This window comes from Oryzias latipes, chromosome 21 (genome assembly GCF_053564925.1).
Source record: "Oryzias latipes strain Hd-rR chromosome 21, Olatipes_Hd-rR_3.1".
Classification (NCBI taxonomy): Eukaryota; Metazoa; Chordata; class Actinopteri; order Beloniformes; family Adrianichthyidae; genus Oryzias; species Oryzias latipes.
In genome coordinates, this window is record NC_136257.1 from 8,066,372 (window position 1) to 8,094,057 (window position 27,686).

General features: G+C 41.0%; 2 protein-coding genes across 2 annotated transcripts; one reads left to right on the plus strand and one right to left on the minus strand.

The window, feature by feature from the left end:
* The first annotated feature begins 475 nt into the window (after window positions 1–475).
* Window positions 476–5,250, plus strand: dnajc15 (DnaJ (Hsp40) homolog, subfamily C, member 15). Its single transcript, XM_004081437.5, has 6 exons — window positions 476–891; window positions 1,593–1,644; window positions 3,169–3,242; window positions 3,338–3,414; window positions 3,527–3,597; window positions 4,774–5,250. The coding sequence occupies exons 1-6, from the start codon at window positions 724–726 to the stop codon at window positions 4,842–4,844; spliced, it is 513 nt and encodes a 170-aa protein (XP_004081485.2). The 5' UTR covers window positions 476–723; the 3' UTR covers window positions 4,845–5,250.
* A 953-nt stretch (window positions 5,251–6,203) lies between these two features.
* Window positions 6,204–25,702, minus strand: sestd1 (SEC14 and spectrin domains 1). The gene is made up of 19 exons (XM_023950844.2): window positions 25,412–25,702; window positions 23,142–23,211; window positions 22,948–23,056; window positions 21,689–21,779; window positions 21,494–21,607; window positions 18,469–18,582; window positions 17,787–17,881; window positions 17,529–17,584; window positions 17,197–17,271; window positions 15,910–16,067; window positions 14,291–14,413; window positions 12,641–12,835; window positions 12,448–12,562; window positions 12,192–12,357; window positions 9,678–9,759; window positions 9,479–9,601; window positions 9,177–9,368; window positions 7,957–8,060; window positions 6,204–7,647 (listed from the first exon to the last, which is right to left on the minus strand). The coding sequence occupies exons 2-19, from the start codon at window positions 23,209–23,211 to the stop codon at window positions 7,377–7,379; spliced, it is 2,253 nt and encodes a 750-aa protein (XP_023806612.1). The 5' UTR covers window positions 25,412–25,702; the 3' UTR covers window positions 6,204–7,376.
* Between the last annotated feature and the right edge of the window lie 1,984 nt (window positions 25,703–27,686).

The following is a 27,686-nucleotide window of genomic DNA, read 5'->3' on the forward strand; positions in this document are numbered from 1 at the left end:
AATCTAAGTTTGGAGACTAAAAAATAATTTCCATTAAATTCAACTTTTATTGGTTTATGCGGAAAAAGTCATCTGATATACATGCTTCATCATGAGAAAAGTGCCACAAGAACATGTTAAAAAACACAAATTTCATCAGAATGGGTCACTATCAAGAAATCTAACTATACATTTTGTCCACAAATCTTTTTAAAATTAGTTTATTTTAAATATTTTAATATTTAAATAATGAATAATGATAATCATAAATAATAATATTTTTTTATTTGTAATAAAAAATATCATTAATTCTTAACTATGGTCTTCGTCGGTTTAGTTATTATGATTATTTATCAGTTTGAGTTTTGATCCTGATCTTCATATTGAGTTTAATATGTTCCAATGACAATGAGAGGCTTTTTTTCTCGCAGTATCAAACAAGGGAAAATCTGGAAATCATTTGGATTAGTTACATAAGTTAACTCTCGCATTTTTGTTTAATTTTTTTTTCTTCTGTGAATGTTTTATTCTTTATCACCAGTTTATTTTTTAATTATATTATTTGTTTTTTTTGTTCTAAAAAGTTAAGTTCAAAACAATGTTGACTTGCATTCAGAACTGTGTTTCAGTCCTGTATTGAATTGTTATAAATTTTATATTTTTGAATTGTACTCCAAAAATGTTAAGGAGAAAAAAAATAGATGAATAAAAGCGGAAACAACTCCAATCCAGAAGGTGGCGCTAATGCAACAGCAAGAAACAAGAAGAAGATCGACCGGCGTCACACCGGCAATCTCACAGAAAAACATGGCGAACACGGCAGCACGGTCCAACATAGATGATTTGATGAGATACACCGAATATTCTCCTAAAACGAATCTAAGGAGCGACGCGGAAATAGACAGAAAGCTGGTAGGTTGTTTGTCAAACTGTGACTGTCGTTTTACTGCAGTAACCTTGAGTCGATGATCGGCTAACCCAACGAGATAACCTGAACCTGTCATCATTCAATTCGACCTGACATTTAAACCACAGAAAGCTGTGTGGATAAAAACTATGTTTATTAAACGTAAAAATCAGCTTAGAGGAAATATCAACCTGTATTTTAATTTATTTTTGCTGTTGTCTCCATGTTTCTCCATGCGAGGAGGATGACGTAACAGTCCTAGTCTCCAAGGGCACGCGCCTATTTGCCTCTGCCTTTTTGCTGAGAACTTTTTTTTAGTCATTATTTCCTCCTTGTTTCTTTTTTAAATTATGCTTATCTTTATGTCTATAAATATTTGTCCCATGAATATGATTAAATGTGAGTTTTGTTCTTACACAACCATTACCTAAACAATTGCTAAATCTTGTTATGAAACGTTTTTTCACTGTTTTAAGAAGCAAAAGTACCCCAAACACCCAGACTGACACATTTTTCATTCAATAATCTGTTGCAAACATCTTGAGCAGGTTGTTGCAAACTTAGACTCCTTAAGTAATCTAAATTTCCCTTTTTATGAAGTAGAAACACCAAAATACTGACATGTCTTTTGTGGTTGGGTTTCTGTCCACAGTGGGCTTTCTAGTGTTTTCTGAAAAAATGTTTTGTGTTTATTTTTTTCTGTTAGGGAGGGACTCTTATTGCAGTTGGACTCTGTGCTGCTGCTGCAGGTTTTGCAGGTAAAAACATTTTGATTTCTGACATTTGAAGCTTTTGCTCTGTCCTGTAATTCATGGATTATTTCCTTTTTGGTTCTACCCCCTCAGTTAGTTACATTTCTACACGTCCATACTTTGTGTAAAGGATTGAAATCCTAACTAATAGGGGTACAAATATTAAGCTTGCTCTGGTCGACTAACAGTAATGCAGGTCCCTGCCCACACCTGTCAGTCCCTTTAACTCCTGTGCCTTCGTTTGGAAGGTGTGTGTTCTGTCACCCTGGCCTAACTCTAAAACCTTTTGGTAGTGAATGGGTGTAGTAAGACAGGCTTCAGAAGTTGATCCTTGTCAGTCAGCTGAAGCGTCGTTCTGCAATGCACTTGAAGCTCACTTGCACAGATCCTGCCTTTACAACAACCAGCCAGAGTGATGGAGTGCCCCTAACCCAGAACAATCTTCAAAAATTAAAACCTAGACCTCTGTAACTGGCTCAATGAAAACAGCAAACATTTATTTGAACAAGGATTAATCTGTATTACCTCTCTAAAGTAGTAAAAGAAATATTACTTTCTACTTTGTATGTTCAAAAGAAAACAGATTTGGATGTAAAACACCAGGTGAATTATTTGACAGTCCGGAAACAAAAAAAACTTGAAAGTCAATAAACCACACAATAAATAAATAAATAGATCCAATATAAAATGGTGATCAAACAAATGAACAAATAGAAATGAATAAATCAAGACAGTAGAGCTCTCGACTTCCTCCGACTAACTAACTCCAGACGTTGATAACAGTTTTCTTCCAGAATGGGCGCGAGATGCCCGAACGGCGTAACAGTCAGTTAACGGTTTTGACAGTTAGCTTCAGACGGTTCTTTTCCGCGGGGAAATCGGACTGGTCGCTAATCCCGAATGGTCTTCAAAAACGTAAATGTTCAAAGACAGTGGTGCCCGCCTCCTTGGCCTCAGATGTTTTCCCGGCTTGAACTGAGTTCTCAGCTTCAAAAGATAAAATGAAACAGTACCTTCTCTCCAGACCAGTAGAATGGTGTACAGCTGGTGAATTACCACAGTGAATCACTGGGATGTTAGCTGTATGGCAGGGGAATACTCTTTCAGAAACTGCTCAGCAATACGCCGCTCTGCGGGAACTCCTCTTCTCCGCTGACGGAGCTGTCACAGGCTCCGCCTCCGTAATCCCGATGCTTGCGGCCTGGGGAACTCCTCCTTACGTGCTGGCTGTCTTCCTGCACTGCTCACGTAACGAGCGAGATACTGCCGTCTCAAAATCACTGTCGAACCTGCTCCAGGTTATTTTCTTCAAAACAATTTTTTAAGAAGCCGAGACATCCCATCCGACCAGTCTCTCTCCCCGTCCAACCGTTCTTTTTTTTCTGTTTTCCAACGTCTGTCCCCTCGCGCCTTCGTCTGCGTCTGACGTCATGTCAGGCCCGCTCATCACTTTCTGTCACCGTTACACTTGTCTGATGGCGTTTGTATTTGTTTTTTTAACCTTTTTTGTGTGTGCTTTTTGCTCCACAGGTCGTTACGCGTTCCAGCTGTGGAAGCCTCTGGGACAGGTTTTCTCTGAAACTCTGAGGAAGATGCCCTCATCGGTTGGTGCTCAGTTCTACTTCATTTAGGCATCAATAAATTCATTTTAGACACTTAGTCCTTGGATAATCTCAGGTCCTTCCTTCTGTCACTTCAGGCTTTCTCCTCGTACTACAAAGGAGGTTTTGAGCAGAAAATGTCCCGACGAGAAGCCAGCCTCATCCTCGGCATCAGGTTGGAGATGCTGTAACCTTTGGCAAGAAAGGCAGCTTTCTTTGTGTATCCTAAAAAAAGAAGAAAAATCTGATTTATAACTCAACTTTTTTTTTAAATTTGTTTTGTTCAGCCCGACAAGCACAAAGAATAAAGTCCGAGAGGCACATAGGAGGATCATGGTTCTGAACCATCCTGATAAAGGTACATCAACAATACTGCTCTGTTTGTCCCACATGTTCCTAGTTTGTATGTATGAATGTATGTAAATATCAGTTTTCTTTATGCTATTATTGCGCAAGAAAAAACAAGTAGTTTATTTGTTGCAAATAGTTAAAATTCTCTATTTTGCTTCAGGTTTGAACCTTTAGAAAAGTAAAACTGCAGAGTTTAATTTGAAGATTTGAAATGGTATCCATGACCGTCTTCATCCCGGCCAGATCTTCTCCATTCCACTCTCACATTAAAAACCTCGTCAGTTCACACATTTCCATTGCTCACCCACAGCCCTGTCACATCCCTCATTGATCCTTTTAAATCATCCCTGGTATAATCCGCAGAAGGCTTCAACTTGTTCAAAACTCAGCCATTAAAGATCCACTCTAAAGAAAATGATGTTTTTGGTGTTTCTAACATGCTCTTGTGGCATTTTTCTCACAATGGATGATATATATTTCTGAGTTTTTCTTTATTAACATTGTTGTGAATCAGGAGCAGAGAAAAAATTCAGTTGGGAAAAGCTTGTAGGTGTGACGTAGGCACTACAATCGGTACGAGCTTCTTGCTCCGCTCCATTCTGATGCAGACAAATAGATCCACAAACGTCTCGGTTTTCCTCGTCTGAGCTGGAATCTGGATCTTAACTGTGCAGCTAGATATCTCTAAGTTTGCTCGCCATTTCTGTTGCACCGCTAATGTGTTAACATGTGTTAACAGATAGATGTCGGGAAGCAGGGGTGGGCTTACTGTGTGCCAACAGTCTAAGAGGTGACTTTTTACTGAGCTACTGCAGAAACTATGACTGCAGTTTGACTTTAGCATCATCACCAAAGCCTCTCTACCCCCCCTGCGCCATTGTTCAGGAACTCAACTGGCTCCCTGTTAAATACTCTAGGCTAGGGTTTTTTGAAAGGTGCTCCTAAATAAAGTGTTTTCTTTACAAAAATCATTTTTGTAAAATTAGATATTTTAAGATACAAAACACAGATTTTAGTACATTTTCGCTATGTGAACATTTCTAAGGAACAAACCTAAATCCTGGCTTGTCTTCAAAAATTCCGCCTCCATCTGTGAAGTCACATGACCTTTATGAACATGAAAAATATAATTGAAGGAGAACTGCTACAAAGTACTCCTAAAATGTTTTTCCTTTGTGTGCAGGTGGCTCACCGTATCTCGCTGCCAAGATCAACGAAGCCAAAGACCTTTTAGACAAGGAGACCCGCCGATGACCTGCACCACGAGGTCATCGACCTCACAGCCTCACATTCGTTACGCCCCATCAGCACCCATTTTCTCATACAGAGGCCTCCTCTGAGATGCCCAGAGTAGTCCATCAGCTTGTGTTGTGTAAAACCTCTAAACATGTGGGAGTGAACAAAGACACTGATCTCTTAAATGTACAGCATCTGGGGAAAAAATTGAAGATTTTTAACAACTGCCCCCTGCTGGGACATTTCTGCAAATACAGGTGTGATCCAGTTAAAAACAGACACAAGAGTTATGTTTCTGGAAAAGAAAATAAGATAAAGGTGCAGAAACACTGATTGCATTCTGCATTGTGTATACAATATTTCATGAACCTGTTTGCATAGTTTAAATATAAATTATTTAAATAAACTGTTGGATATGACAAAACACCTGTATGGAAATGAGTGATCCTTTTTTCTTTGATTCATGTTTAATCTTTAACAGGTTTTGGATCAATTTTCTATCCTTTGTGCTATCCTGTGACCCCACCCTTCCATTGAGGTGTTCTGCCTACCATGACAAAGGTGGAGAGGATTTCATGTAATCCATGGACACCAGTGAAGATCACAAATCATTGAAGAAAAAAGGTTCAGAGCACTGTCTAGTGGGTCTAGATGACCCAACTCCCAATGTTAAAGTGCCTAGGATAACATAAGGGATACATAAAAACTTAAATTCTGCTAACTTTTTTTCCATTTAAAAATCAACATTTGATTTTTTTAGTAATGTAAGGAGCGAAAAACCTGAATGAAATGTTGGAAAGGAATCGGTAAATGTCGGCTTTTCTGACTAATGTGCAGTCCCACACGCATGGATCAGACACAGATGCAGACAGAAAAGGCATACTTTTATTTCCAGCCTGTTGAGTTAATTCCTGGCCTCATGAAGACAGAAGATGAGATAAGTGATAAGCAGTTACATATACCCCTTGTGCTATCCTAGGTACTTTAACATTGGGAGTTGGGTCATCTAGACCCACTAGACAGTGCGCTGAACCTTTTTTCTTCAATGATTTGTGATCTTCACTGGTGTCCATGGATTACATGAAATCTTTCCACCTTTATCCACCTTTGTCATGGTAGGGAGAACGCGTCAATGGTCATCTTGACCCCATAGGATAGCACAAGGGTTAAAAAAATATCAATAAAAAGCAGCATGTGTCCTTTGCTGAGGCGGTCTCGTATGCATGAACCTCTGTACCAAACCAGAACAAACTGGAGGATTGGGGTTTCTTTTTTTACAACTGCAAAGTAAAACCTCTCAGCCCTTCAAAGGTTCCTGTTGGAATATTTCAGAAACGTCCCAGAGACATTTGTTTTCTCAGGAAACACCCACAATGCTTTTAGACAAAGTTGATATTGATTTTATTCCAGTTGATCTCACATGTGTTACTGTGTACATGATGATCACACAAATAGATCTCCAGTGAAATCCAGATCATTGCGTTTTCCAAGAACATCATTTTACCATAAACCATATCACTTAATTCCATAAATATGCCTACATTTTTTTCTTTACCAGCTTTGGCTCATGGGAAAACAGATGTTTGCACATTGCTATGACTTTCACTAAACAGCTGCAAACAGGCATGATGGTCATTTTTAACACCTTTTGCTTCAGAATGGATCTCAAAGTCATCCATTGTGTCCCTTCTTAATGTCTGTAGTGTGCTGCTCATTTAAAAAAAATACATGTTTGCATCTTGAATTTAAGTCATTTTTTCATACTTTGATTTTTTTCCAGTGAATTGTGTCGGATTATAGGGATTTTTGGCACGTTTGTTTTGGTCGCATACTTCTTTCCCTAAAACAGTTTAGAATAAAAAACACTGGGTGTGCGATCACAATGTTAGTTTAAAACAAACTGATTTCTTTCTTTCATAAAAAAAAAAAAAAATTGACCTCGAAATGACCTCACGACCCTCAGAGGTCTGAGTGTTGTTCAGTCAGGACGCTCTGTGGGACTCGCCATGGCGCTGCGTCTCCTCAGTCCGCTGTAACAGTCAATAACATTTTTGTAAATGGGATCAAAGAGAACAGCTCCGTCTCACAGAGGGACGGTCTGCAGGATTACATGCCACAGAAACACAGGAGATGGATCAATGCTGCCAGGAAGCTGGAAAACGTTCTTCCGCGTCAGAAGATGAAGTTTTACGAGAACATCCACGAGGAAACGTCTCAGACGAAGAGACCATTATCAGTTTTTTAGGTCATATTTTCTACATTTGTGGCATTTTGACTATAGATGGCAGAAAAGCAGAGATTTGGATTTTTGAAGAATAATTTTTTGATCCTTGACGTGAAATCAATAAACTCGAGCCATTCATCCTTTTTGAGGAGACGAAGCATTAAGGCGGAGGAGTAATGTGGACTCAGTGGAAGGAATTCCAACAGTCAGCAAACGTACGCTGCAGCTACCTGCAGGGGGCGCTCCTCTCTCAGAGGTGAAGGGGCTGATTGACAGCCCTTCCTCTCTCTCTCTGAGTAAAGCTTTTGCTCTTCATCGCGGATCCATTAGCAATCCTGGATCTCTCTTTCAGAGTCGTCGTTCTGTCGTTCCGTCTCCTCCTCTCCCTCCTCTTTCTCACTCAGTTCTTCGCCGATGACGTCCAGCCGCCCCTCCTGGCCGTTAGGCACGTCCTCCTCCTCCTCCTCCCTCCCCCCCTCATTGTGAAGCCGAGCCTCCTGCAGCTGCAGGCGCCGCTCCTCCACCAGCAGGAGGCGCTCTCTGACCCCCTCTGCTGCTGCGGCAGTTTCACTGGGACTCCCAAAGAACTGTTCGCTCCTGAAAAGAGGAAAAGTTTTTCCGTAAGGACACAGGACCTCTGCCCTACATGGAAATATGCTTTAGATGATAATACTAAAATAATGATTTATAGGCTAGAAATTTAAGCACTTAATGGATAATCACAGTTTTACTACAAGCCCCTTTAAATTGGGGGCTTATAATTATTATTTGACCATACTTTGGTGTCCTTTCACAGCCTTTTAGGATTCTTTTTGACCACAGACGACATTTTTTACATGCATAACAGAGGTAAAGTAAAGGTTTTGGCGAAAAACAATTCTTTTAAAGCAACATGAATGTTTGTACCCATCGGGAAAGATGATGGGCATGGTGAGTCGGTCCAGCAACGCTTTCCCTGAAGAATCGACCTCATCCAGAGAGTCCAGCTCCACGCTCTCCTGCTGCAGAACCTGAAACACACCGGAACTGTGAATGAAATGCATCTTTCAAAAACCCAAAGGTCTTTTCTAGTGGCAGGAAAAAGTGTGGCTGTTGTTCATCCATCTCTGCCGTGCAACCCCTGCTGCAGCACAAGACGTTTGCCTGCGTTACACAAATCTTAGGTCGCGATCGGATCTTTGGTTTCACTCTTTCTTCATGACCTGAACTATGTTGGTAAGGCATAAATAAATATCTGATAAAAAGTTATGAACCGGATTATGATAAACCATGAAATGAAAATGGTTACGGTAGAACAGGGATGGGATTAAATAAGTTTGCTTCCTTCCTTCCCTTTCAAGCAACTTTTGATCTTAATGTCTAATTATCCTAAGTTTGATACGACAATTTATGGATGTAAAACTGCTCGCATTATTTTTGCTTTGATTATTTTTTTGGTATAAACCATGAAAAAAAAATTAAACCCAGCTTAGTTTTCTATAAAAGTTTCAACTTTGAGAGTGTAAACAAGAGAGAAAAGTGTTTAAATGTTCATGTGTGAGAAAAGTGTATCAAGAGTGTAGTGAGGCTTTTTACAGCCTTAAAACATCTATAATCCTATTTCAGGGATTTCACATATCAGATTATTCATGGAGCGTGTCCCCCCTATATAAATGAAGAAATACTGTAATGTAATATATATATATATATATATATATATATATATATATATATATATATATATATATATATATATATATATATATCTATATATATTTATTATTGCAAATCGGTGTTGATCGTAATCCACATTTTAACTCAGATGACTGTAAAGACTATAGGATTTTCTGTTTTTTTATTTTATGTGCCGTCTTCGCATAATTCTCTAGATTCCTTTTTGGGTCGTTATTAAAAGAACTTCATAAAAGAATAAAAGGAACAAGTGTTAGACACTTTCATCATAAGGTATTGATGCCATTTTATATAACATGATATCTTTTTCTTTAAATGGGAGCTGTCAGAACATTTTAGATTTTTAGTTCTTTATTATTGGTTTAATTTTAGATGAATAAAGTAAAACGTTTTATTTCAGTTTCAGTTCATTTTCTACTGCACATGCAGCGTTACGCTCTGTTCTGCGCTCTCACCTTCTCAGTGACCGTGTGAAAGTTCAGGGCCAGCTCCAGTCTTTGCTGCCGCTCGTCGGCACTGACGGTGAACTGCTTCCAGACCCGGTTGAGTCGGGGCAGCGTGTCCCCGGACGAGCGGGTGGTGCAGCGCAGCGACTGGCAGAGGACCACGGTGGCCTGCAGCAGCTGACGGCCATAATCGTGGGTGCTCTGTAGGAAATCAAAGAGAAAAGACGTTCTTTTGTCGTGTTCTTGAGAATCTCAGGCTTCTTCACAGAACTCAGATGATCGTGTGTTCCTGGCAAATGCTGCAGCCTCACCTGAGCGACGTCCACAAACTTCTTGTGCTTGTCCAACATGGTCCTGGTCTCCTGGGAGTCATCGCCCAGCCTGACGTGGGTCTTCAGCAGAGCGTCCAGCAGCTCGCTGAGCCAGTCGACAGCCTGAGCACAGACGTTCGTTCATTCAGAGGGAACGCACACAAAAATGTTCCAAACGCGAATCTAGTCTGGGTTTGACCTGTAAAGCATCTTCTTCACATTTGAACAGCTGGACCATCTGAAGCATCTTCAGCCTCCTCACATCCACCATGTCCTCACACCTGCAAAAACATCAACACAGGTGATTACATGAGACATTATCGACCTACCACGCAATCCAGACTAGTATCGGGAATAAAAAAACATCCAAACCCGCCGTCAGATAACCAGAGAGCAACTTTTGATAAAAGAGATTATTTTAAAATCCATAGGAGCAGCTAGAAATAAACGATTCAGTTTGGATTGGATATCAGCTGCAACACAGAGAGTATTATTTACCATTTGGAATTAACAGACCATGATAATCCTAAACAGGTTCAAAGGTCACCAGAAGATGATCTGAATGGCTAAAAGAAAAGGAGGAAGGTCACGAATGACGACAGACAGGAACACAGAAAGTGTTCCTAAACAAACAATACATTTTAAAGAATAAAAGTCCTGCTGTTAAGGTGATCAAGGAAATGTCTGGTTGGAGTCCTAACATTTGAATTCTACACATGCATTTGTCAATTCTTGGGTCAGACATTATAATGATTATAATGAGAGTTAAGAGTTCAAAAATGAGTTTAAGAACTCAAACCACAACTAAATCAGTTATATTAAATCAAAATCAAATAGTGAGAGTCAAAGGATCTCATGTCCAGACAGAAGTTAGAGAAGTACCGTAATTTCCGGACTACAAGCCGCTACTTTTTTCCTGCGCTTACAGCCCTGCGGCTTTTTCAGTGACGCGGCTAATTTATGGATTTCATTGACAGCCGCCGTGTATGTACTTTTGAACTCAGTGAATAGTTTGAACTCTCTATCCAACTCCAAGCACAAGGCATTTCTTTTCAACACACCTCTTGGCAGCCAAACAGCATGGACTTGGCTTCAGGTCTTAGACACTTCAGTCATGGTTCAACAAAACGAAACACGCATGCCCGGCCGCATCCCAGAATCCTTTGGGGCCATTAGACCCAACGTGCACGTGATCGCCGCTACAATATGATGAAGCTTTCAAGTTAAAAGCAATCGTTAAAAGCAGCGTAAAAAAGTCCACCGTCACCAACGGGTTTGGAAAAGCCGGTTTGCTGCGTGACGGAGAGAACAGCGCATGGAGTGAATTTACACTCCATTTACGGTTTCTAAGGAAACCGTAAAAGCGGTATTTTGCTTTGAAAAGCTCACAGCCTCCGTGTGAGCTGGAGACATCTTCTCCTGCTGCTCTTATAGAGCTGCGGGGCCGATGGCAGTCTGAAGGCTCCCACACGTAACAACGCATCCGCCCCTCATACACAAAACGTACAGTATTAAGTCCGATTGCTCTGCACAGACACGATTTGCTCGGTCCACCAGCGCAACGGGGACGAAGTGCTCCTCCTTGAAGCCGCCCTGGCCAGAGGTGTCGGAGTAGATAGGAAGGGGAGACAAGGAGCGCGCGGGGCGGGAGCGGAGCGCAGAGGCGTCCGCGGAGTGCAGAGGCTTCTGAATTCTGACGCACGCGCCGCACTGAGGCGCGCGTATCACGCTGAGGCGCGCGCTTTTCAGTCGCCAGTAACCAGCCCTGTTAATCCCATAACGCTGCCGCGACACAAGCGGAAGGAGAGCTTTTCCCGTTCACCCCTCCATGCACTGCTGATACTCATTCTTAAACACATACAACAGTATGGCGAGCCGGGCGTTGGCCCCGCCTTTAGCCCCTAAGACTCATGGGAAATGTGGAATCGCGGATGTAAATTTCCTCATCATAACTGAGGGATGTAATGTTGATTATATGGTTACTGTTTGTAATTTTATGTATGATACCTAGATTGTCAATAAGTAAAAAAAAAAAAAAGAATGAAATAAAAACACCATAACTGAGGAACTTGTGAACAGAATACAGGTCCATGCTGTTTGACAGATGTCGATTCACTCAAATGCATGGGTCACAGGCAAAGTTAGATACACCCACAACATACTAATGAACTGCACTCACTCTGGGATGCTGGCCGTGATCTGTCAGGATGACAATATCGCCTAACACATGCGCGGCTTGTACTCTGACGCGGCTTGTGTATGTATAAAATTAATTAAACACGTAAAAATGGGTGGGTGCGGCTTGTAATCGGGTGCGCTTTGTAGTCCGGAATTTACGGTAATACATTCATTTCCTGCAGGCTTCATTACTATAACAGCTTTCAGTCTGTTTTTGCATAAAAAGACTGATTTAAAGATGCCGTTCACTAAAAACGTTGCTGCCAGAGTTTAAATCAGGGGAATCAACCACATCACTGCTGTTCTCAGGCCCTTATGCAGGCTACTAGTTAACATCTTTAGATTACTGCTGCTGGTTTATAATCACCTTAAATATCTGGTAAAGACCCAGCTGGGCTCTGGGATCTGCAGGAAACTTCTAGAAAATTTTGGGTCAAAACCAAATGGAGTGAAACTGCTTTCCGTCAGATGCAACCAGCTTACCAGTGGCCTGTTTAGTTAGTTTAGTTAAGTTTAATCTAAAAAGCAAAGTGACCTCTGTTTGCGGAGCTGCATTTCCTCCATGACGGACTGAATTTGCTGAACATTGTCCTGCTGCTCTCCAGCCGGGCTCTCCGTCTCCTCCAGAGACCACGCCGACTGGCTGCACATCTGCTCCAGCAACACTCCTCCCTTCTGCCGCAGAGAGGTCAGACCTGCCTCTAGATTTACACGCGACAGTGACGGTTAACATGACAGAGAGACGTCAGCAGGAAAAGAAAAGCCAACATCGGTTCGGCGGGGGCACACACCGACAGCCTGTAGTTTCTCCTCCAGAAGCTTGAGGTTCTGCTGAATGGATGCTTCGTCGGCTGGAGCCACGTCAGCACAGAGCATGCTCAGAAGACCGTCCAGCTGCTGTGATAACTGCAAACGGAGACACAGACTGTGTTCAACCGACACATGCGACGAAGCTTCCTGCTGCTGCTGTCCGTCCAGCAGTACCTCCTGTGTGGTGCCGTGGAAGGTCTGGGCCGCCTGCAGGACGTTCTGGCGGTTCTCCAGCTGAGCCGCCTGACGGTAGCAGACGTCACTGAGCTGCTGCTGCAACGCCTTTAGCTCCGCCACCTCTTCTTCCTCCCCGGCACTGAGCAGGGCAGCAATCTGCTGGTTCAACTCCACATAGACGGCAAACCACTCCTGTAAACACACAAAACCAGTGTAAAACAGAAAACCTCACATCCACTAGTCAGGATAAATGGAGTGTATCCTGAAGAAAAAGAGGATCAATGCTCTCATGCTGGTCTCAATAAAGAGGAAACTGGAGACAACTCCAGAGGACTGTTCAGGACCAGAACCAGAACAAAACATTTGCTGAAGCAACTAAAAGGAGGCATTCAGGGTGACATTAATAATTTTCTGATCTAAATGTTAGATTAATGGTTTTGAACATCAGTGTCACTATGAACAAACACTTCACCCTTTAATGTTGAAGAAACACATTTCAGCTGGAACTTCAGTTTTAGGCAAAATAACAATTTTTAATGAAATTTAATGAAGTTAGATCAGTTAAAGGGATAAAAACACAGGTTTTCAGTAACATTCATTCAACATCTTAGAATAACCTCAAGAGGAGAATGCAACAAAAAAGGTCTGAATGTTTTTTATCTGGTCTAAACTAAACCAGCACTTCAAAAGTATAAGAAACACGTTTTCTTACATTGAGAGTCACTAAATAGCAGCTGAAACTCTTTTGATTTGTTTTCCATCAACAAGCAGTGATTATCTTAGATTCATTCATCAGGTGATCAGTCATCGGAAACACATTCTGGGTTTTTCTTTCAAAGAGAACAAAATGTGGAACTTTATAGATTACTGCAGCGACTAAACTAAGACTGCAGAGATCACAGCATACATTTTACTGAACTTTAATTCAAATTATCTATACGGTGCTGGTTTACAAGCTTTAGACGGCCAGCAAGTCTGAATTGTGTGCTAAAGGACTTGATAAGATACCAACAGATTAGACATGAAAATGGCTACAGTCAGTTTGGTTCCTTTGATTTAAAAGCTGCAGTGAAATCTACTCAAACCTTAACTGTCCCACCACTGATCCACAAGTATTAAACATTTAGCAACAGTGGATGAACTTCTGTTATCATTTTACAAACTATCACATACATAATGAAACAAAACAAAATTAACTTTAGCCTGGATTAAAATGAGTTTCTATTTGTTAGCATTTTTTCACACTTCAAACATCGAAAGAAACTCTAACAAAAAATGCAGTTTTTATAATGAAAATCATCTATTTCTGTTCAGAACATCAGATTAAAGGGCTCTGGTCCAATAATCTAACACACTGCAGCAAGTATGGGGGAATGGGCCTAAATGCCTCGTCATCCTGTAAAAAACTTAATTAGACATGAATCAATTAGTGCAAACACTGCACCAATTAGCACTAAAAATACTGCAAACCAGTGCAAAGGCTGGGCTGCAGTATTTGCTGAAAAGAATGACCCTCCAATTCTTGCTTTGGATTTCATTTATTTAACAAACACTTCATACTTTAGACTGTAGTTAATGTTTACTAGAATGCGTTTTTTTCACACTGCTGTAGTTGTTCTAGACTTGTGCGTTTGTGTGGGTCCTTACACTGTGCTGGCTCTCAATCTCCTCGTGTTTTTGCTGCAGCGCCTGAATTGCTCGGATGGAGTCTCCGATGGCTTGGTGGTTCTTCAGGAGCTCCGATCCAGGACCCTGCAGCCAGTTGACCACCTGAGACAAATGAGAAAAATGCAAAGCTTTGGCCCAACTGAAAGGAAACACAGCTTATGTCGACAGAAACCCATCGGTTTGTTGTGAAGCACTGAAACATTGAGAGAAACCCAGAACAACAGAAGAAGAAACTGCAATTTGATGCTATCAAACTGGCTTCTCTCTAGAAGACCTTTGGAAACAGATTTCCTCTAATGAAGCAGGAATGTGCTTCATTGCACAAATTTTGGAGCAAACAGACACAGCTGGATGAACTTTGAGTAAAACAACTGCACAGAGCTCCGACTTCAATCCCACTGATCCCTTAGATCACACAATACTTTCACGGACCGGTCTTCAAACTGCAGGCGGATGATTGTTGAAGCAATGCTACGATGAAAGAGGAACAGAGACATGACGAGTCGAATCCCGTGCTTTTATTTTGACACACATAACATTGTACATCGCACAGGTGTCATTATCCTCTCCCCTTCTCTCACTCATGGTGTAAAAAAAAGGACTGTCTATTAAATGTAGCTTTCTTTTTTTGGATGTCGAAGGCCCCTTTTATGTCTGCAGGCTGGGCGTTTTCCCCTTGGCAAAGAAACTTTCCAAAGACGTTTGTTTTTTACTCATTTTGCTAGTTCCTGGGCTTTTATTTTAGCGGTAACCTATCACGTGACCGAGAAGAGCGCCTTGGCCTGCGTCAAGAGTGACATACACGGATGGAACAGAGAATCGGGCAATTTTTTAAACTAATACATCTTTCAGATTCCTAAATAATAAACAATAATGCAAGTTATTTATTCTTTCTGTGCTGCCCGGTAGCAAGTGACCCACGGACCGGTACCGGCCCTTGGCCCGGGGGTTGGGGACCGCTGCCTTAGATGATCACCTAAAAGCGTCATAAACGACCAGACAGGTTGTGGCGTTCAGCACCAGCATCCAATTTCTTGAACACTCAGAAGGACTAAACGTTTAAGTTTTAAATGGCGTCGAAAGCTTTCCAGAGGACAAGCTCCACGTGAAAAGTCATTATGTTTTAGTGCAGAGGTCAGATTATTGCTAAACTGAATAAGAAACACAATAATTTAGCTGCTAATTGGATTCATCAGACCACTTCTCAGCTCATCTGAAACTCTAGAATGTGAAATCATTACAATTATCAGGTCACTGACGCCTTAAAAGACCGCACTGGCTGAACCCAAACTAGGCCAAACCCCCCCCCATCTCAAATCTTTCAGGCTACCATCTGAACTGTTGTGGTTACTATGGCAACCCACGGCTAATTTCCAAGACAAACGTCAGCCCCTAAGGCTGCAGGCTGCCCCACCACCAGAAGGTTTAAACTCTTGAAGTGACGACAGGACTCTGATGGGACTGAAAACACGGCAGCAACACCATGAACAGCCACCACTTCTTTAAACTGTTGCAGAACAAAAGACTTCAGAAAATATAAATCATAATTCATGATTAGAAAAATCCTATTTATTGATAGTGACCATGCGGACGTGTACCTGCATGACTTTGGTATGGATCTCATCCAACTGGGTGCGCTTGTTTCGCTGCCTGCAGACCTCCTGGTATCTGGTGTACTGCTCCCTAAGGGAGTCCAGCAGCTTCATCACCTGAGGCTGAGCCAGCAGCTCCTCTTCCATGGGGCACCAAGCAGGAGCTGGGAGACACACAGATCAGCCATCAGGCCAGGCTCATGTCCACGTCGGCATCTTCTGCAAGCTCTTTGAGGGATCTGAGAGGACTCCGGAGATATCTACTTATAAGACGACTCCTTAGTTTTCCATTGCTGGACACTAGTAACAGTTCTTCCAAACAATATTTCTCAAAATATAATAAATCCTGTAATTTTAGCCACACAAAAAAAATCTGTGAGACTTTCTTAGTTTTTAGGGAACATGTTTCCCTCTATTTTAAATGTTGAAAGATTCTTGAGAAGATATAGCCCTTGTGCTATCTTGTGGGGTCCAGATGACCCCACTCCCAACGTGCCTCCGAGGCATTATTAAAGCCCTGAAACCTGCATGAAAAACACTCAAAAGTGCCTCTATCCCTTGGATGAATGATGAAACATTTCAAGTCTAGTTGCTGTGACTCACTTTCAAGACAATCACTGACCGGTTTTTGGCTGTGAATGTCCACGGGTATTTGGAAAAAAACCTAATCCCAGTTGGGGCCCCTTATTGTATAAAGCTTTGAGAAGTGGAGTGAGTGTGATGTCACCCATAGAAATCGGCTTACCTCATGCTCCAACAAAATAAAGACAATTTAGACTTTTTTTTTAAATGTGTGATATGAATGTCGCCGTGTTAGTGGCAGATAACGTCTGTAAATTGTGATTGGTACAAATTGGTCTACGTCATTGTTTCTATGACAACAATTTAAGCCAATCCGGAGAGAGCTTGTCGGAAGGCCACACCCCTACCACTTAAAAGCAGACTCGAGTGTATCTATCAAACGTTTCAAAAGTTGGATGTGGGGGCCAGTGGGACCACAGACCTTTTTTTTTTACAACTGGAATAAATAAATATATTTGAAAAAGAAATTATAATTTGCAAGGGCATGCAAAAAAAATTCAGTTATTCTGACAAATATAATGACTGAGTAATCACTGTTTATTTCTCATGAGAAGTCTATAGGATTTTGGCTTCTTGGAGCCAGCGGCTACTTCCTATTTGGAACGCCAGGGGGGGAGGAGTCACTCAGTTCAGTACTTGTAACCAGTCAATGGCATAAACTGTTGTGTGAGCTGTGGACGAAAGTGTAATTAACGCTTGGCTCTTCCTCACCTGCCTGCCCTCCTCCTCCTCCTCCCTCAGAACCGTTAAAGCGACGCTGCTGCAGCTCCGACAGAAGCTCGTGTCCTGCAGACACACACACACACACACACACACACACACACACACACACAGAAAAGGCTTTAGCGAGAGAATGTGGAACAACAATGCATCCGTGCCTGTTTACATGCAGCTACATTATGAAAGGAGGAGGGAGGAGGGTGGTACTGCCACAAAGACCTCTTTCATTCCAAGACAAACACACACTGTGCTGCAAACACATCCATCCAGAACCAGTGTTCTATTTTTAGTGGTTTATTATGGAAATTGGAGAACGCGCTCACCGGTCTGCAGGACAGTCTCCGGGTCAAAGGACGGCATGAGCACCGGATCTGCAGGTCTGCAGAGAACAGTGACAGTTCACATAACCCTTGTGCCATCTTGTGCGGTCCAGATGACCCCACTCCCAAAGTTAACGTGCCTCGGAGGCGCGTTAACTTTGGGAGTGGGGTCATCTGGACCCCACAAGATAGCACGAGGGATAAGCTGTAGCGCATAGCGTCTGCAGTTGGGGTTCTGTGTTCGTGAACGTTTGAGCCTACTTCTCTTTGTCCACAGATCTGGTCTTGTCTCCGTCATTGATGACCGACAGCTCGCCCAGCAGCGATGTCGACTCTTTGGTGAACTTTTCAAAAACCTGCCAACATCGCCACGTGTTAGAAGCTGCCTGGTTTCAACGCTGGGACCAAGTCATAGTTTTGCATGTCAGAAGAAAGTCCCAAGTCCAGGCAAAGAATCTAGAGTCAGGTCCAAGTCCTACTGTTGAATGTTTCATTTTAGTCTGAGGTAGTATTTTGTCGACAACCCCTGAATCTTTTTTGCCAACAGAAACTTATTTTATAGATCGTCTCAATTGCTTTTCCTGTAATTTGATTGGTTGGATGGTGTTGGATCGAAACAACATGGACCTAAATTGATTGGACGTAGTGCCGACAGCACACAGATGTACACCAACACAAAGGTACAGTGAGAGAGCGGTCTATGTCAACACATTTTTTTTCTTTTTTGGCAGTTGGGGAGAGTAACAAGTCCTTTGAGTCCAAAGGCTTAACTTCCAGTGAAGTCACGAGTTACTGTGTAAAAGTCCAAGTCGAGTTGCAAGTCATTTTACATCTTGTCGGGTCTAAAGTCATAAAATTCATGACTTGAGTCCAAGTCATGTGACTCAAGTCCACACCTCTGCTTATTATGGCAACATACGTGCTAGGATGAAACAACACATACCAATCTTTTGTTGAGCCAGTCGTTGTGGTCATAGTCCAGAGTTCCTCCAAAATCGTCTGTCAGCTGACAGGGTTCAATGTAACGAGTCAGCTTGTTTGCCGAGACCAGGATCACCTGAGAGAGCACAAACACGAAGAAGGAATGATTTGATATTCTCATTAGAGGAAAAGACAGCGGCCTGCAGGGTCAAATTTAAATCTGTGGGTGGACTTGAATCGTCTGACTCTGCCTTCCTCAAGTAAACCTGTCAACCTTTTTTCAGCCGTCTATTAGAGTGCAAAGAGTTCTATCCTGTTACTTTTGACTTGTGTTTTCATCATTGTCCTTTATGCCGAGTCAGCTCATGTTACTGTCCCTCGCCAACAGAGAATTGTGTTTTGGACAGACGGAGCAGCAGAAACGTCAGCATTTTCTCTTCAAGGATAAGATTAAATTGTGTTTTGGAACAAATGTTACATTTCAGGTCACAGAGTTACACAAACTGAGTGACTTTTTTGTCTTTTTGTTCAGGGGAGAAGGTCATTTTTGATGAGGAATTGCTACTAGCGTTTTAATTTAGTAATAACTTTTATTTTTAGGGCTATTAAGAGACTAGTGGGAAAAAAACGTGTCAAATTAACTTTCTGATGGAAACAATATAGTTTTGCCTATTGTTTTTGAGGAAACGATCCTAGAGGACTTGTGGAGGTTGAGATTCTGCAAACGGCTACTGAAATAAAGATGATCAAGAGAGTTTGAATCCAGATGCTTTAACCTCACACAGCTCTGTGGTTTTGAGCCAAAAACTGAAGCGCAACTGTTCAACCAGCTATACTAATCAATGGAAGTTCATTGTAACCCATAGACTGTATATTAGAGCTGGACTGAGTGACCCCTCCCCCTTAAAGCGAATTGAGTCGCTATATTTCTGCGAAACCGTTATTTGGAGCCAGACAAGGTTAGTGAGCTGTGATTGGTCTGAGTTGGTATGAATCAACGAATCTCTGGCAACTACTGCCGTCAATCAGGAGTGAGCTTGTTAAAAGTCCACACCCCTACCACTGAAAGCATTTCCGGAGAATCTGTCAATCAAACATTTTCAATGTTAGAGGTGGGGGCCAGCAACCACCACATGCTTTTATTAAGGGCATCTGATTGGCCAGTTTATAAATTACGATAAAGAAAAAAAATGAGGATTAGCAAGAATAACTTTTTGGCTTCTCTGAGCCAGCAGGTACATTGTATCTAAAACACGAAGGGGAAGAAGTTACTCAGTCCAGTTCTGCTATACAGTCAATGACCAGCGAAAGTAGTTGCCCTAGAAATGATGACTCAGACCGATTCAGATCACTGCTTATTGACTATGTCTGGTTCCAACATGGCTGTATCGCAAGAAAATGGCGACTAAATTGACTTTGTTTTGTTGGAGCCATTTTCTATGGGTGACATCACACTCACTCGATCCAGGTCTCATATACAGTCATTGATCACAAGGCAAACGTCAACCTCCTTTCCAGGGTGACTTCTAAGTTTGGACATAGAGTGGTTAGTGTTTGTCAGGAGCTTGTGGGGCTCTTCAAAAGACTCAACAGCCATTACTCCAACTGCATATTCAGGGATTGGCTTTCATGTGCAAGGCAGTTCTTTATTGTTGACATGTCACTCAATCAGAGGACAGAAAAGAGCCATTGGTGTGAGAGAAAAGCACAGAAGACAGCTGGATTTATCGCTGCTTTCCATTTGCAACTGCAGCAGTTGCCAAGAGTAAACCTGAACTCCACTGTGTGTGTGTGTGTGTGGGGGGGGGGGGGGGGTGTCTGCATGCTATGCCAGACGTTAGAAGCAGCTGCAAACATCTCACAGTCCTGCAGACACACTCCATCGCTGAGATGAGTCACATTTCCACACCATTGCGGGAATCCCACAACTGCGTGCATTTGTGCCTGTGCTGAAGCGTCCAGGCAGACGTAACTTATCAGAGGATCAGTGATTTATCAGTGCCAAACACATTCTTTCAAATGAAAGACTCAGGAATTTCCATCTTGCACACTGGCAGCGAAACGTTTTAATGTCAGTGACTCCCCACTGATTTACCGAGTCATGAAGCCTCCATGACAAAACAACAATATCGCAGATAACTTCACATCAATAAACCATTCCGGCACCGACTGTGATGGGTTTTCATTTCAGAAATAACGTTCAAGTCACTATGGATTCCAGTTACTGTAGCAACGATCGCACAGCCAATGTGGCTGTAGAATCTGGGTCAAAGAGTCTGCATATCTATGTCAGGAAACCATCTGTTGCAAACGAGGAAGATGAACGCACACAAACGCGTGCACGCACACAAACGCGTGCATGTACACACACAGCACTGACCCAGTCTCCAGTTTAAGGTAGAACTCGCTTAACGCCACATGAGGTTAAAAACCACTGGGGGTATTTGAGAACTGGGTGTAGCGTCATCAGTAGAAAATGGTTTACGTCTGGCTCCAACAGAACAAAGTCAATTTCTTTTCACAATAAGAATCCGGCCATGTTGGAGCCAGAAATTGTCAGCAAGCAGTTTTTTGGTCCAAGTCGGTCTCAGTCAACGTTACAATGGCAACCACTCTAACCAATCAGAGGTGAACTTGTCAGTAGTCCACACCCCTACTACTTGAAAGAGAGCTCTGGACAATCTGTCTAAGCTTCTGAACGTTCAACTGGAGACCACCTACTTTTATTGAGGCATCTGATTGGTCAATTTATATAATTTGCAATAAAGAAACAATATAATGAAAAAATAGGATTAGCAAGAACATGTTGTAAAAAGGTTTCAAAGCTAGAATGGTTATTCTGACGAATAGAATGACTGAGTAATAGCTGCTTATTTCTCTATAGAAGTCTATGATTTTGGCTTCTTGGAGCCGGCGGGTACTTCCTGTTTGGAACGCCAAGGCGGGAGGAGTCACTCAGTCCAGCTTCACATGCAGTCAATGGCTAAAACAGGCAAACCTTCTCTGACAACCACTGAGACAAAATGGACATTCGGCAGGACGCTCACCTCAAAACCTAAGCGGTCCTTCTCCTTCCAGAAGCAGAAGTGCGTGACCTTCTTATCCCAGAATTCATCTGGCTTCACTACGCAGACAAGCGACACCTCTGCCGGAATTACATTCTAAGAAAAAAAAACGCTGAAGTCGGCATTAAAAACAGAGATGACTCCATACACTCTCAGGCGGGTAGGAGGCATCTGTACCTGCAGCATGAGAACCACTGTCTTCACAATGTTCCACTGGGACCTCCGTCCGTCTACGATGACGGTGAAACCCCGAGCTTTGCATTTCTCACTGAAAAAGACAAGGGGATGCATTTATGTGTTACAGACTGCAGAGTAAAAACACATAAGAACTGAATCTGAATTTTTTCCCCCCTCAAATTCTGAAATCTGATGCATCTGTGAACCTTGGGATCAAATTAAGAGAAGTAAAGCAGAAAATAGTGCCAATAACACCCTGCTGTTGTGAGAATGGACTGAGATGTGGGTCGTTCCTCTGCAGTTTCTGCACTGGTTTGTGCTGGTTCCATCAGGACAGGCTTTCATTTAGTAATCACTGCAACTCTACAGGCAATGCTGTTTTAAAGCCAGCTCAGATGCTAAATGTTGGCTCCTAAAGCCATAATAACACTGGATGACAAGTGGAGTTACAGCACAGTTCCAAGAAACGTCAAGAGGGGAATTTTATCCTTCAGAGCAGCCTTTTTAGGATAAGGAGGACTTTTGTCGCTCCCTTATATTCTTCTGTGTCTAATGATTTGTTGAACTTATTATTTTTTCAAATTTGTACTGGACATTTACTGATACTTACTAAAACACGTGGAAAACCTTTAATAGTTGTCAACAATTTCTACTTTTGGAAGAACTTAACCCATCGGTATCCATGGTAACCACTTGGTCTGTGGTAGTTCCCACAGAAGTTTTATTCAAATTGTATATTTATAATTTATTGATTAATCGGAATGTTTTTATTGTGATGGTGCCTTTTGGACCAGTTCTCCCTTGAAAAAAAGATCTGATCTCAATTGGAGGTTAAATAAAATAAGTAAAATTTAAAAAAAAAGAAAAAGCGTCTGGGTTCTTATGGGTTGAGTGATCAATAAAAGTGCTTCTAGATTGACATTTCTAAAACTAAAATAAAGCAAGTCAAAAGTTAATGAAAAGAATCAACCAGGAAATAAACCCCCCAAAAATTAAAACCTAATAGGAGGAAATTCTCAGACAACAATTATACAAGTTTTTAGGGAACAAAATGGTTTTAAATAGATGCTGGATTCCTAAAAAGGGGGAAAAATTACAAGGAAAAATTGAAAGTTCAGGCAAAACACACAACAGTGCAAAACATTTCACTGTATTTACACCCAGCAGCTTTTCTGAGAGCAACATAAACCCAAACTTGACCGGGTAAAGCTCGAATGGGACGGCTACAGGGAGCAGAAGCGCTCACAGACTAGACGCACCTTGGGATGCTGAGCAGGTAGTCCAAAGTGGCACTGAGCTCCTCCATGCTGGTCTGATCTGAATTGAGGGGGATGGTCAGGATCAGACCGCTGCGCCGGTCTTTGCCGCCTTTCAAAGACAAGATGCAGTGAGGTTGTTTGCTCAGAAAACCACAGGCCTACCCACCTCCCCTCTGCATGCGCATGCGTGCTACCTGACAGAAAGGCCAGCTTCTTCTTGAGGATGGGGAGGATGATTGTTGCTTCCATGCTGACGGCAGACATCTGGAAATAAAAGAAACCTATTTTTACTTGGTTTTCCTGACCGTTTTATAAAAAATATCCGAATGAACTACCATCTGGCTTCCTCAAACTCATCAGAAAGTCCAACACTTCTCCTCGGCTTCAAAGAACAGCAGATCGCCAAACAACAGGCTGATAGAAACTTTAAGAAAAACCTGAATGTTTACTTAAACTCCCAACTTTAAGACAGTATGTCGTGCTGCAGACACTGCAAATCCCAGCTGAAGCGTTACATGAACATGACAGGGATTGTGCCATTTTCTCAGCGTTGGCTTTACTCCCAGTAGATTGAGAGCGTTGGCTTCAATTCAGCCTTAAATTCACTGCCTGATGATGCGCGCCTCGCTTCGCGCAGTAAATCAGCACATTCCTATCGTTTAAGTTCTCATCTTCTAACTGCTGTTTTCTTTGCACAGTCTTTATGAAATAAATAAAAAAGGAATAACAAATAAATTCTTTTATATGTTGCTGCAAAGAGACACTACCTTGGTCATGGACACAACGAAAGAAAAGTGAAAAATCCCAGATAAATATAATTTGGACTGTCCAATTGTCCAATTGGGACTGGCCTATCCAATAATTGGATCAAATATGAAGAGGTAATCGAAAAAATACTGTTACTTAAAAAGGTAATGCCTTCAAATATACTGCTTTATATATAATATAGATGATGTATTATATATATTATTAGGAAGTACAAGAAAAATGATCACAATTAACTGGACAATTTCAAAGCATCAACAATAACAGAACGCAAAACTAAACTAAAACAAACTTACCTCCTTCATTCATATTGGGATGGATATTTTTAACAACAGAGTGGAAACAATTATACTTGAATGTTCAAGTTTGATGTTGTTTAATGACGAATCACTTAATATAAATATGTATGAATATGACCATAGACTTCTACCCAAATACGACAATGGATAAATGAAAAAACGAATGAATGGAACCTCAGTCGACTCCCACTGTTCTCCTTTCCTGTCTTTGTCCTTTTTGTGTTTATTGTCTACTGTTAAACATAAGTATAAATGTGTGCCACGTTTGTTTATGGGTTGTTGTAACATCACCGTGTTTGTTAAAGACTCACTCCAAAGAAAATGCTGTTTTGAACATGTTCTTGTGGCATTTTTCTGATGATGACGGACAAATATATAAAAAGAAAATTAAGCTTCAAATTGCATTTCTGAGTTTGTTTGTTTTTTTTAAATCGTGATTTAAGAGCAGACGAAACAAAATGCAGTTTGAACAACAATGGCAAGCCCCCCCCAAGCATCCTGCTCTGCTCCATTCTGATGGATCCACTTGGAGACAAATAGATCCACGTTCGTCTTTGCTTTCCTTGTACGAGTCAACATCTGGCTCATAACTGCACAGCTGGGTAGCAACGATATTGCTCGCCATTTTTGCTGCACCAGTGGGGTTTTTTTGGGGGGGCTGTAGGCCAGCGGGAGAGCATGTCAACAGATGGATGATGGGAAAGTGAGGGCAGGCTCACTCTGTGTCAACTAAGAGGCGAATTTCTACTGAACTACATGTTTGTTTGTTTTTAATTTAGGAAAAAAAGACAAACTCATTATTAAAAGACTACCGGAAAGATGAGTAAAAGAAAGTTAATCTGTGAAATCTGATCAAACTTTTTACTCTTGATGTGTGTTTTACTTAATAAAATCTCTGTATGTGCTTCTTTTCTTTAATTAAAATATATATTTTAAATGTAAACACATTTAGAGTTAGAAGTATTGTTAATGATCTAAAAAGTTAACTTTTTAGACATTAGTTATTGCTGCGTTCTTAGCGTTTCTTTTTTCCTGTTCGTCCCTGAATGCAGCAGCTCCATCAGTATTTTAGTGCTGCTAAGAGAAACTGGGTCATTACATTTGATGAAGGCCTGTATCTTTTGGCAGGATTAGGAGTCAGGAGGAGCGACTCAGTCCAGCTGCGGGGCTTCGTCCTCCCCCTGCGGCCTGGCCTTAGCTCGGCTGCGGCTGCAGGACCCCCGGCACGGTTTGGCTCAGTTTTTCTCTGGTTGAGACCCACAGACACAATGACCTACATGTGGAAACCGCAGCTCGCCGCTCCTGCGGCTGTAGCTCCCCCAACCCTCGCCGCAGCCTCTAACCGCCCCGCATCGACCTCTTTGGGATCAATAAAGTATCGACATGGAGGATTTTCTTACCTTTTATCAAATCCGTAGCATTTTTCCACTGAGCTAAATCTCTCCTCCCAGTCCTCCTCTCCGCCTCTTTCCTTGTCTGACCTCGTATTTTACAGCTTTTCCCTCCTTTTCTATTTGTCTTTTTTCTATCACAGAGTGAAATAAACCGAAACTTAATTGTTTTATGCTTTAAAACAGAGAAAAAAATCTCAGTTTTCTCTCCGCTTGCTTCAAACAACAGTGGAAACACACAGGACAGGCGGAGGAGCCCGCAGCTTTGCGCAGGCTCCGTAAAGCCAAATGGTTAAGTGTGATTTCCGGCAGAATCGGATTTCAAAATTAAAGCCTTTTTCTTTTATCTTCAATCTTCAAATATTGAGAGAGAGGTAGTCAATAGAGAAAGGAAATATTTTCTGAATAGTATTGTCAAATCAATAAATGAAAAAAAGAAAATAGTGAACATATGATCAGCCTCACCAGTAGGCATATTTACATGCCAATAAAAATCTGATTAAGAAAACTACTAACCAGATGACAACTTATCATAATTTTAACCATTCTAAACACATAGATTTTCCAGTATGATTTATTCTAGAATATGGCCACCAATTTTTCTCATGTATTTAAATTTTTTATCTAATAATGTGTAAAAAAAAAAAAAAAAAGAGAGAGAGAAGGGGGACACATAAATGTCACCCTATGAGGGTAAAATAAATATCAAAGGCAAATGCTTGAATGCTTGTATGGGAACCAACAATATATTTGTTTTCATTAAGTAGGAAAAAAGATCAAAAATATTTGCCCTCTTTGTAGACCTAAAAGTTCTTTAGCACAACCTTGAGGTTATACTAGAGGTTACTCAAGGTTGAGCTACAGAAATATACCAAACACACGGTAGATAAAATAAAAACACAAAGTTTGGCTCTGAGTAGCCTACAAACAAACTTTTAGAGAAATCTGAAAATGGAGAGGTTTACACTAAATATGAGGCACATCACAGCTATGAGCAACCCCTGGAAAAAAGTAGTATCCTTGATTTTTTTTCAAGCATACTTGAGTATTGGTATAGCAAGTATACTAAACCATGTGCATGTATAGGAAGTATATTAACTGAAACGATTTACATGTGCAATATATAGACAGTATATAAAAAGCAAATGTCAAACATACTGCCTCACTTTTAGTATTAACTAAGTATAAGCTACTTGTAGTACATTTAAATTAAATACTTTTTGTCAAGGTAACTTGCATAATTAAAAACATAAAAAAGTTAATAATTTATGTAAGAACAGAACAACAAAAAAGTCTGTCATTGATGACACTACTTATAGATTAATTAAGTAGCATTAGCATTGCAGCAGTGCTAATAACTAAGTGGCATTGCTACGCTATGTTCTTTTTTCTCATAGTGCTTATTTCTTCAGTGCCTTTATTTTGAAAGTCTATTTGCCTCTATTTTAAAATACTTGACAAAACGGGGTGGCGCCAGATTTAAACAGACCACGCCCAGGTCAGTGCAGTGGGTTTTTTTTCCCCTTTGGTGTCCTCAAGGCCCCAGCCATGTGCGGAAACAACTTTTGCAAATAGTCTTTGAAAGCATTATAATAATAAATGTGCATTTATTGACTGTATCTCTTATACAGTCGATAAATATATGTTAAAAAAAACAGTTTTCATTTATTTGCAAATTTAACAAATAATTTGATTGTGTGGCAGAAGCTCAAAGTAGTCTATTAAAAATACTACTACAAAACATAATTTGTTACAATGACAATTAATCAAAAAGCTGATTCTCAGAAGGACCATTTCAGTATTTTGGTATTTTTTTATACTTCCTTTAGAACTTCATATATTTTTGCTTCTGTAGACAATTTGGTTTAGCGGTCTCTTAAGGTTTCAGTGTTTGATGTCTTAGACTTTAAAAAGAAGAAGAAAAAAACTTTATTGTGGCACCTTTTGGCTGCATTATTAATTATATCCACAACAGAAATGTAAAAAAAAAATGTCCCCCTATAGTTTTATTTTATATATAGTATTTTCTCTATTATCATCATTGCTGTCTGTAAGCAGAAACATCAGCTCCTAAACTGGATGTTCTGGCACCAAACCATTTGAATTACCATGATTTTTTTTTTTTTAAATCTCAAAACAGTGGTGTAACCAGGATTAAAAGATTTTTTCTCGCTGTTAAGCTTTAACCCAAACATTTTTGGAATTGGTTCCTCTGTGCATTTTATAATAACACCACTTTATTCTGTCCATAAGGGAACGTTTCATCATTTGGTCCATAAAGAAA